We start from the raw sequence: 12,457 nt of genomic DNA on the forward strand, positions 1-12,457 counted from the left end.
ATTGCTGAGGTAGCCCATAAGATCACTTGCAATTGAAGAACACATTAACAAGTAGAGATAAGGAAGTTGTCATTCTTCTTCTTCATTATTATTATTATTAAGTGACACTTACAAGGAGTCTAAAGACTGCTCGAGGGAGGCCACCTACTTTACAACTCTCCGTCTCCACCACTCAATCCACCAACTACAGTGAACTGCCGCTACCATCATCATCATCTACACCAATGGCATCTACTGCCTACTACCACCACTAGTGTTTATACAGACAATCACAAACATCCATTCCACAGTGGGATTCAAACCCGCAGCTTTTGGCTGGAGAGCGGATACGCTAACCACTTGGCCAACCAGGCCAGCAAATGCCTTGAAATGCCCACAATACTGTGATCAAGTCCCTTCCCCTGGGTTTCTTGGGGGATAAGGAAGCAGTGGAGAGGATTCAGAGGCGAGTGGCCTGTGGAGTGTTCTCTATGAGGATAGTTTAAAGGTGTGTGGATTGCAGAAGTTAGTTAATAGGAGAAAAAGAGGGGATATGATAGAAACGTTTAAGTTGCTTAAAGGATTTTTAGGATAGATGCAGGGGAAATGTTTCAGCATTTGGCTAGAGGGACCAGAACAAGGGGTCATCCCTGATAGTTGAATAAAGGTGTGGTCAGTAGGGGTGTGAGGACTAGAATTTTTGCTTAGAGAGTGGTGAATGAGTGGAATGGGTTGCCAGAGTCAAGTGCTTCGTCTGTTAATGGATTCATGGAGAAGTATGATAGATTGTGTGGATTGATTGGGTCTCCTGTGATGAGTCTTTGGACTCCATGGAGGTACCTGTATAATAATAATAATGATAATAAAATGGTTGTTATTCCATTGTATAAAGCCGTGATCAAACCACATCTGGACTACTGTGCTCAAATTTGGTCCCTAGGATTTGAAGGGGATAAATTAACCTTGGAGAGAGAGTGTGCAAAGGCAGCTGCTGTCAAAAATGATAATCAGTACTGTTTATATGATTGATTGAGAAAGATGATATGATTGAGACCTTTAAACTGTTCATAGATAGGCACAGTTTTGACACTGGGGAGTTCTTTCATTTGGTGGAACAGGGATAAGGAATGAAGATAAGGGACCATCTTGGAAAGTTACTAATGAAAGTTGTGAACAAGAGGGTAAGAAGTGGTTTCATTGCATGGAGGGTGGTGGAATGCATTGCCTGATAGAGTGGTAAGAGCATGAACAGTCAACGGGTTCAAGGAGTGGTATAAGAGACTGCGTTTTCTGGGATGGGCCTCAAACGATGGATCTTTTGACTCCACGGAAGCCTGAATTACATAATAATAATAATAATTTCACATGTCCTGTTGTTTTTCTCAGTCAAGAAATTTGATTTTAGCACACATCCCTTTAGGAATATCTCCTTTTCCTGTCTGCCTGGTTGGCTGAGTGAACGAACAGATTGTGGGTTCAAATCCCACTGAGCATGGATGTTTGTGATTGTCTTAACTTGTGTACTGCAATAACATTTGACATAGTGCATTTTGACCTCTGCTGTCATTGCTCCATTAAAACCAAAATCATCATTGTCATGATCTTTCTTTCCATGAAAACCCACTTCACATTTCCCTAGAGTTTCTGAGCAATCTTAATACCATTACCATTGCTAAAGAAACATGCCATCAAGTTTAGTTATCAATCTATACTCTTCAAAGTTTTTCCATTTTGCCAATAACGTTGCCTTTGTCCCTAACAGCAATACCTCTCTCTCTCTCTAGCTTTTCACTACACTCTCTACCTCATAGGCATTAAACTGCTTCATACAATGCATTCACCTTCTGTATCAATCAGCTCTCTTCTTCTTCTTCTCTCAAATCTATTCCAGATATCACAAATTCCCAAAAACAGGTATACCCCAACATAAATCAAACTAGGTTTCAGACCACATCATATGGCGAATTTGATATATTATTATTATTGTTACTCTAAGACCCCATCGGAGTCAAAGACTCATCTAGGAGGTCCCTTTGTCATACACACAACTCATTATACTGCATCTTAAACACATTAAAATTCTCTGCATCAGGCAAAGCATTCCAATCATTCACAACGCTCAATGCAAAAAACCTGCTTCTCACTCCCTTGTTCACACCCACCTTATACAGCTTTCAGGGATGACCTCTTGTTCTCCCAATTTTATGAAAAACCTCTTCAACATTCTCCATTTTGGTTATCAATCTACACCGTTAAAAGTTTTTCCATTCTGCCAATAACATTGCCTCTGTTCCTAACAGCAATCTCTCTCTCTCTCTCTCTCTTCTCTCTAGGTTTTCACTGTATATGTGCTTAACTGCATATGTATATATATATAGTGAGTCATTGCCATTTTTTCCTCACTTATAGATGCATATAATGGTTTAATAATGTTTTTAAGCAGTCATATGTGCATAAATAAAGCATCTGACATAACCTCAAATATGCAAACAAAAAATTTAGAATAATTTTTACAAACAAAAAGTTACTCTTAAATAGCTTGGCCTAAGGGAACAACATATCAACCAGTTTCATCATCAATATGCACAATTAAAAGTATTTCCATTTCCCCAATAAGACTGTCTTGTTTGTGTATAACTGTAGTATTACCTGGTGTTGCACTTTTCACTTTATATTTGTTTTTAAAACTGTGACAACAGTAGTGCAAGGCAAGCCTAACCTGTGATCTCTTTCAGTGTTTGATACACCATTGTCATTAAATTTAATAATTTTAATTTTAGTAATTAATGTAATTTTTTATGTCTTCTTTTCACTGAGACAGCTGCACTGTTACTTTGACCTTTGATCTGCAATTATTAACAATAAAATTAAATAATAGTTTTAACAGATCACAATTCACATAGAACACCAAAACGCAGAGAGATGTAGCAGGCAACAATGTCATGAACAAACAGTTCATGAAAACTGCACATCATCTGATTGACAGAAGCATCATGTTGCTAAAATTGCATAAGCGAATGCAGTATTGTATAAATGGGCATTGGTCAAAGTGAAGCATCATAAGGTGCGGTATTATTTATTCTATATAAAGTCATTTCAAAAGTTCTGCATGCTGTACTCTAGTTGTTAAACCAAACATTTATTTATTATTATGTGACACCTCCAAGGAGTCATCGAGGGAGGGCACCTACCCTACAACTCTCCATTGCCACCACTTAATCCACCAACTGCAGTCAACCACCACCACCACCTATACTGTCATCTACTGTCCACCACCAGTATATTTTTTGTCGGTAAATTGTGTGTGTTCTCAAGGCTGATTTGTTTGTATTTAACAAAATACATTTAGAGGGTTACAATATAATCTGCATTCTGTTTATTAATACTGTCCAGCATTTGGGTAACACTGTTGTATTCTTATTAGCAAATAAGAATACAACTTTATTTTGTTGATGTGTTTAATAAACTGGATCACTTCAATAGAAACCTTGTCAATTGTATTGAAGCATTTCTCACGGAATAGTTTTTTTTTTAATTTAGGGAAGAGACTGAAGTCTGGAAATCTCCTCACTACTAAAACATTCACAAATCTCATATCACCTCATTTATATTTCCTTATGAGTCATTTGGGCCAACTAACAAACATATTCTGCATTCTTTGTTTCACTTTATAAATGTTCTCACCTTATGCAAACAAACTTCTGACAATCACTTATCTTGCACATTCATCACAAGAGTGATAACATATATAGCACAGCATCATTCTTTCTAATCCAATTCTTGACTGTCTTCACACCTTGCATTCATCTTCCTTTCTGTCAGCATCTCGCTTCCATACCCAATCCTTCTCCAGCTATCCAATCCACTTATACATTTTCCTCAAATCATGAAAGGAAAAGAAAGATGGCAACAGATTTCTCTTTGCAGAAATTTATTTTGCTTTCAGTCATTTTGTGAAAGGTAAGGTGTGCAATACATATTTGTTTAATTATGTGAATAAATTATGGATATTTAAGGCAGATGGAAGGAGGGCACATGTGAAGTGTGATCTGAATGAGGACTTGATGAGTGGGTAACTGAAAGTGGTGGTAGTGAGAATGCCACAACGAGGATGAGTGCTCCTCTCACAGAAAAAAAAAAAAAAAGGAACGGTGCAAAAGAGCAGAGAAAAAGTGTTAAAAAAAGTTTTGAAAAAAAGCGAATGAGCTACTTGATGAATTTAATCAATGGTAACAAAGATTAAACCAATACAAATGTAGTGGAAGTTGCATCAGAGTGCAATTAAAGGTAAGATGATGAGTGGTGTTGATCATGAAATCCTGACAGGAACAGAGTTGGAATGGTATGATGTGTTTTGTGAAGACAAAAAGGTTAAAAAGAGAGGGGGGGGGGTGCTATTGATGACAGAGAAAGAATTATGTCCATACAAGGTAGAGATGCAGGAGGAAAATAGTGCCAGTGGTTTTTGAAGTAGTATGGTGTGAGATGGAGGTGAATAGACATTGACTGGAGAAAATGGTATAAGAACAATAGTTGCAGAGGATATATAGTTGAGATATTTAATGAGCAGTTCATAAAGGTCTTTCATTCTTGTGAATGTGACATCAAGGAGAGTTTGAGAGCAGTTGATGAGGAGGAGGAGGAGAGAGGCTATATGTCAGTAAGAGGTATAAAGCGAATTGATCAAACTTGATGTTAATAAGGCTGTGGGACTTGATAATATATCACCAAGTATTTTGAAAGAATATTCCAGGGAGTTGGCATCTGCCTTGACATATTTGTTTAATATGAGTCTTGCACTGAGTCAAGTTACAAAGGAGTGAAAGAAAGGTAAGATTGTGCAACTTCATAAGGGAGGTGACAGAACTCAAGCATGAAATTTTAGGCCTATCTGTGTGTCGCTTGTTGTGATTAAATACCATTGCTGTCAATACAGAATTGGGTTGACAACAATGGTATTATCTTTGATGGATAGCATGGATTTGCTAAAGAGAGGTCATGTTTTAGTAATCTATTTACTTATTACAATGAGATGATGGCTTGATTCAAAAAAGGAGATGGATAGAAAGTAGTACATTTAGATTTTGCAAAAGGTGTTTCATAGATTACCACATGATAAGTTGATAGTCAAATGAGAGTGGATGGGATTGGATATTAGACTAGTGCATTGAATCGGAGATTGACTATCTGATAGGTATCAGCAAGTTGTGTATGGGGGAGCAATAATCTGGAAGTGGAAAGTCACTAATGGTATGCCTCAGGGAACTGTTTTAGGACCATTGCTGTTTAACCTGTATATTAATGATACTGGAGAAGATTTGGATGCAGGGCACCTTTTTTTGCAGATGATGCAGAGTTGGTACAAACTATGAGGAGTAGAGCAGATATTGCAGCCTTACAAGAAGACTTGAATAGATTGAGTGAAAAGGATGAAAAGATGTTGGAAAGGGTCCAAAGGCGACTGACTAAGGTCGTTTCTGATCTCTGGAATGTCGAATATGAGGCAAGGTTAAGAAGATGCAATTTGCAGAGTCTAGGAGGAAGAGGAGTGATATGATAGAGAAGTACAAATTGGTAAGGGGCTGTTATAGGAGCATGAAAGTAGGGATAACAGTTCAATGTTGCAAAATGTAGTAAAAAATTTAGGAAACAAAGATGAAATGTAGAATTTACACTTGGTGGGGATATATTGTTGGAGGTGGAGGAAATGAGAGATCTTTGGGTGATGGTGAATAAGGATCTGATATTTAGGGGACACATTGCCAAAATTCTGTGAATGATGCAGAGGACACTGACTTCTAGAAGTAAGGAGATTCTTGTTCTATTGTATAAGGTTTTTATTAGGCCACACATGAACTACTGTGCCCAGATTTGGCCACCTGGTTTTCAAAAGGATGAAAAGATGCTGGAAGGGTCCAGAGGCGACTGACTAAGGTTGTTTCTGATCTCTGGAATGTCGAACATGAGGCAAGGTTAAGAAGATGCAATTTGCAGAGTCTAGGAGGAAGAGGCGTGGTATGATAGAGAAGTACAAATTGGTAAGAGGCTGTTAAAGGATCAATATTGAAAATTTTTCATAAAATAGTAGGATATCCGAGGAGAACAAGAGGTCATCCCTTGAAGCTGTATAAGGTGGGTATGAACAAGGGAGTGAGAAGTAGGTTTTTTGCATGCAGAGTCGCAAATGGTTGGAATGTCTTTCTTGCCTGAGAGTGTGGTGTCTACAACCAAGACCAATTTTTTCCACTCTTCAGGGGCATACCCTGATCTCATATTTCATTATATAGCTTATGCATTTCTTTTACAACTGATTCTCCCTATTTTAGCATCTTGCCTATTATGTTGTCATCTCCAGAACTCTTGTTGTTCTTGAGATGTTTTATAGCCTTATTCACCTCCTCTTCCAAGATATTATTTTCAAAGATATCTGCTGGTGGAGAGATTGCTTTTAGTTCTTTGATTACTTCTGTTGCAGTATTATTTAGTTGATTTTTATATAGTTCGCTGCAATATCTTGTCCATCTGTGTATGATTTCAGTCGTCCATCAATACTTGACCATCTTCATCTTAGACTGCTACTGATCTTGTTTGCCACTTCCTATTGACATTTCTTATAAGTTTGTAGACCTCTCTAGTTTTGTGTTCTTCATAGTACTGTTCAATGTCTTTGCACTGGTCCTCCAACTATTTGGCTTTATCATATCTTGCTGCTTTCCATACTTCACTGCATTTATGGTGGTGTAACTGATCTGCTTCCTCTGAATTATCTCTTTTAAGTTTCAGTTCTCTTTTCCTCTTGTACCAATTTTAGGGTTTCCTGAGTTATCCATTTCTTGTTGATCTTTTCTCTTTCAGGAATTACTTCCTCTACTGCTTTTTTTAGCACTGTAGTCAGTCTTTTCACTCTCACATTTATATTTTGTTTTTCACTTGGGATCTTAAGCTTAGTTTCCAATATGTTCTGATATGCTGTTCTTAGCCTGTCTTCATTTAGTTTTGAGATGTCTCCAGCTTTTTGGAACTTTCCTTTGTACTTCTGTTTCAGTTTTAGTCTTATATTCACAATCACTAAGCTGTGGTCCAAATCAATATCAGCTCCTTGGAATGAGATCTTAGAGTGGTAATAATAATAATAAATCATTATTTAGTATAATTACTCTCTGTATTTCATTTACTCCATTTTCATTCATACTGCATCCGTTTGTAGCTCTTTAATAATATTCGTGAGTTCCCAAATCTGCAAGTTCATATGTTGATATTTTCCATTCTGTCTCCAAAATTAGGAATATCATATACAAAACTGTTAATGGACAGTAGAATGCATATTGTATGCATGGTCGATTAGAAGTTGGTGAATTGTGTAGTGTAGGGCACCTTCCTGCAATGAGTCCTTGGACTCTGCTGAGATGTCAAGTAATAGTATTAAAATCTTCAAAGTTCATTTACATAATGAAATGAATACATGTTATATTAATCACAACTGATGAGCTACCTGATGTGCATAATAAATATTTCATCATTGCTATAAAAAATGCAAGTACTCTCTAATCACTTGAATGAGGATATAATTGATTTATTCATTCTTTGAGCTCCTTTATTAATCCTTAAGAACACTGCTCATATGCAGTACAATATTAACATTGCATTTTAGATTGATTTTTTTTCTACTTACCGAAGAATTTGTAGAGGATCCACTTAGGCTAAAGTAAATGAGTAAACCTACGTCTGTGTGTCCAGCCTCAAGTGCTATTGTGCAAGCATTACTTCCATCCTGGGATAGAACAATCACTGTCAATTATAAAATTGCTTGATATATAATAAATAATATCAAAAAGCTCATGCCTCTACTACAGCAAGCAGTATGCAGGTAATTATATAAAGTTATCGTCAGAAACATAAAAATATATTATTATTATAATTATTATTATGGGATGGGTAGCTACATGAAGTCCTATGATTCATTGTGGGAGACCTAAACTACCGAAACAATATCTATCATACAACTCCTTGAAACCATTAATAGAAAAAGCACTCATAAACTCAAGCAACCCATTCCATTCATTCACCACTCTGCAAAGCAAAAAATCTAGTCCTCAAACCCTTCATAACCACACTTTTATCCAACTTCAAGCAATGACCACTTGTTCTGTCCCCTCTAATAGAGTGCTGAAATATTTCTTTGCATCAATTTTATGAAATCCTTTAAGTAACTTAAATGTTTCAACATACACCTCCCTCTTTTTCGCCTATCAACCAACTTTTGCAATCCATAAATCATTAACTTCTCCTCATAAGAAGCATTCCACAGATCACTCACGACTTGGTTCCTCACCTCTGTTCACTTCCTCATTCCCACAAAATCCAGGTGACCAGATATGAGCACATTAATCCAGAGGTGGTTGTATCAAGGCTGTATAAAGAGGAATGATAACTCCCTTATCTTTGCTTGTTAGTATGTTCTTCAATAACCAAGTAATCCTGTGAACTACCTTGGTTACTTTAGCAATATGAACTCTAAACTTCAACTCTCTATATACTACTACTACCTATAAATATCTGTCTTCATTTTTTTCGATTACAGTTCCCTCAATGTGATACATGGCTTGTAATCTCTGTATCCCAAAATGCATAAGTGTTTTTACACTTTTCCACATTAAATTGAGATCCGTTATTTTTGCCCATACTTGAAGCCTATTTAAATCATTCTGAAATCTCTCTATATCACTTTGATTAACTATTACACTACCCAACTTTGCATCATCAACTGAATATCTAATTTCAAATTATTTCCTATATCAATTAAGTAAAAATTAAGCAGCAGTGATCCAAGCACTGTGGTACACCACTAATCACCTATTTTCTTCTGAATTCTGAACCACCATATACTACTTTTTGGTATTTCTTCATCAGCCATCCTTTTATCCATATTAGATGGGTTATCAACTAGGGCCTTTGTGAGAATATACAAGGGAACTGGCAATGACTCTGACTTTAAGTTCCAGCATTGGTAGAGTTCCAAGGGAGTGGAAAGAAGGCAAAATAATTCCCTTATATAAAGGCAGTACTAAGGCTGCAGTAGCAAATTATAGACCAATCAGTATCTCAGGCATGAAAGTAAAAGTACTAGAAAAATTAGTCAAAAAAGAGAATTCAAGAATGGGTAGATAAAAATATGATACTGAATGAGAGGCAACATGGCTTTATGAAGGGTCAGTCATACCTTAGTAATTTACTAACATTTTATAATAGTGTAACAACTGAGTTGGATAAAGGAAATGGCTACACAATGATTTTGCTGGATTTTGAAAGGCATTTGACAAAATACCACATGAAACACTGTTATGCAAATTGGAACAAAATGGGGATGGATATGACACTAGTTAAATGGATAAGAAGGTGGCTACTGCACAGATATCAAAAAGTGGTATATGGAGAGGCAAAAAAACAGGTGACTAGTGGTGTGCTGCAAGGTTTGGTGCTGGGACCATTGCTGTTTAATTTGTACATAAAAAATATAAGAAATAACCTGAAAGGAAATATTCATTTTTGCTGATGATGCAAAATTAGGTAGAGTAATAGTTAAGACAATGTGGAGAACGATTTAAATAGGCTGTCAATACAGACAAAAAATAATGGGTATCAGTTTAATGTGAAGAAATATAAAGTTATGCATTTTGGGAGAAATAGATTACAAGCAATTTTTCACATTGATGACACGGATGAACTACAGGAAAAAAGCTGGAACCAGAGATTTAGGGGTAGTGGTAGACAGAAAGTTAAAGTTTGGAGGATATATATTGCTAAGATTGCTAAGGCAGAACATAAGATTACTTGGCTATTGAAGAACACATTAACAAGTAGAAATAAGAAGTTTTTATTCCTCTTTATAAGACCTTGATATGTCCACATCTGGATTACTATGCTCAAGTGTGGTCCTACGAGTTTTCTTGGGAATGAGTAGTGGAGTGGATTCAGAGGTGAAAACACACCTTTCACCAAGATGGTGAGTGGTTTTGTTCTCTGTAAGGATAGATTGAAGGTGTGTGGATTGCAGAAGTTGGCTGATAGGAGAAAAAGAGGGGATATGATAGAAACATTTAAGTTGCTTAAAGAATTTTATAGGATTGATACACGGGAAATGTTTCAGCACTTGGTTAGAAGGACCAGAACAAGGGGATCATCTCTTGAAGTTGAAGAAAGGTGTGGTTAATAGGGGTGTGAGGATTAGATATTATTTGCTTGGAGAGTTTGAATGAGTGGAATGGGCTGCCAGAGTAAGTTGTGAGTGCTTTGTCTGTTAATGGGTTCAAGGAGAGGTATGATAGATTGTATGAATAGATTGGGTCTCCCATAATGAGTCTTCGGACTCATTATGGGAGACCTTCGGAGGTGCCTGTATACTACTACTACTAATAATAATATCACCAGTTTCATATCCAGACCCATTTGTTGCAGTTTGCTTAACAGAGTTCCACGTGGTACCCAGTCAAACATTGCAAAATTCAGAAGTATCATTGTGTAACCATTCCTTTTATCCAACTCAACTGTTACTCTATTATAAAATGTTAGTAGATTACTATGGCATGACCAACTGACTCTTCACAAAGCCATGCTGCCCCTCACAGAGTATCATATTCTTATCCACCCATTCCTGAATTATCTTTTTACCAACTTTTTCAGTACTTTTACCATCACTCCTGAGATACTGATTGGTTTATAATTAGTTACCACAGACTAAGATCTTCCTTTATGCAAAGGAATTATTTTTCCCTCCTTCCACTCTCTTGAGACTTTGTCGGAACTAAAACTTAAATTAAACACCCTAGTCAAAGGCATGACCAGTTATCCTGCACATTCTCTTAAAATGTGAGCCGATATCCCACAGTTGTATTTGCATTCAGATTCTGCAATATTCTAAGTACCTCCAATTCATCAATCTCTGTTCTGACATCAATCCCTGTCACCTCTGCTATAACAATATCTTCACTTGGATGATATACCCTACAAAATGGTCATTAAGTAGCTCAACATTTTTGTCTGCCTCTGTTACTTCTCTGCCATCTATTACCATTACCATCTGTTACCTCTCTACTACACTCAACTGGGATTTCCTTTCACCAGCTCAGTTAACTTCTTCTAATAATCTGATTTAGCCTTCCTTATCATGCTGGTCACCTTATTCCTTACAAACCCCTAAACAATATCTTTTTTTGCAGCTCCTGCTTAATGATGCTGTTTCCTCAAATACCCCATGACTATCTCCCAAGCATTGTAAATATCATTCTTGTGCAGAACTTTAAGCCTTCAAGAGCTGACTCTTAAGTATATCACAATCATCTGCCTTATAGTTCACACATACCCCTTCTCAACTGGAATTTTCACATGTTTTGCTACCACATGATAACTATTCCCAATTGGAGGCAATGCAGCCAGCCACCTTAGTTATGAAGAGATCTTCTTGTCCTATTACAAGATCCATTACTCTCGTACCCCAAGTCCCATCTATCACATTCTGCATCAAGTAATTATCTCTCAGTAAATGTATAAATTCCATTTCCTTTCTGCTATGTGATCTTTTCTCATTCTATGTCTCCGAAGTTGAAGTCCCCTATAATAATTACTTGACTTGCACTCATATTAATCTACTGATGCATGTCTTCCCACATTATCCCTGGTACTACCTGGCCTATAGCAGCAACTAATTTTATATTTTGTGCTATTGGCCTGAATCTCACACCATATTGACTCAAAGGAAGTTTGCCATCTGCCTGATGGACTCCTACTTTTGTTTGCTGCAATTCATCTACTATCATCAGCAAACCCCATCCCCTGTCCTGTTTACTCTATCCTCAGTGAAAATACTAAATCCATCACATTCTATCCCTATAACTACATCATCTACTGTTAGCCAAGTCTCACTAATGCTTATAACTTTAGCATTAGTTTTAGCATAGGGAGAGTACTTTACAAGAGTTTTATTCTATTCTGGATCAGGATAAATTTAAAAGTTTGTTGGATACTGTCTACCAGGTATTTTGTATGTTTGGGAGCACATATACTTGTGAACAAACATTTTCAGTCATGAACTTGAACAAAACCAAACTTTGATAAAATAGTGGCAACAAAGAAATGCAATGTGTCACATTGTGACATTCAGTCACTGATATTTCACTGAGAATAAGTGTGATATTCTCAGTGAAATTATTAGTAAACTTTGTGTTTATGTTTAAGTGGTTTTTATTGAGAAATTTTGCAGCTATATCTGTTTGTAAATAATTTTGATTATAATTTTAATTGTAACTCTATAAAAAAATTTAAATATGCATATTAATTAGTATTTACTGCAGACATACTAACAAATTAACTTAACTTTAGCTGCAGTCTAAGATTCAAGGTCCGAAGTGATCCAGTCCTTGGTCAGGTGGTCCAAGTTGGGGTTGGCCCTCAAAGACAATCAAGTTGTGCAGGCCTGATATAT

At 36.6% G+C, this 12,457-nt stretch overlaps 1 protein-coding gene across 5 annotated transcripts in view; it reads right to left on the bottom strand.

The window, feature by feature from the left end:
* Positions 1-12,457, bottom strand: part of LOC150108537 (uncharacterized) — a 284,792-nt gene that overhangs the window by 43,098 nt on the left and 229,237 nt on the right. For 4 of the 5 annotated variants that reach the window (XM_090415967.1, XM_090415968.1, XM_090415966.1 and 1 more), the window contains one exon: positions 7,652-7,750. In XM_090415967.1, coding sequence (XP_090272093.1) covers positions 7,652-7,750 — 99 coding nt within the window. Of the gene's footprint in view, positions 1-7,651; positions 7,768-12,457 lie in introns of those variants that run through there. The other variant, XM_090415971.1, reaches the window with a different exon arrangement.

Source organism: Typopeltis vanoorti, chromosome 3 (assembly GCF_054136105.1).
Source record: "Typopeltis vanoorti isolate ZY-2024b chromosome 3, IOZ_Tvanoo_1.0, whole genome shotgun sequence".
NCBI lineage: Eukaryota > Metazoa > Arthropoda > Arachnida > Uropygi > Thelyphonidae > Typopeltis > Typopeltis vanoorti.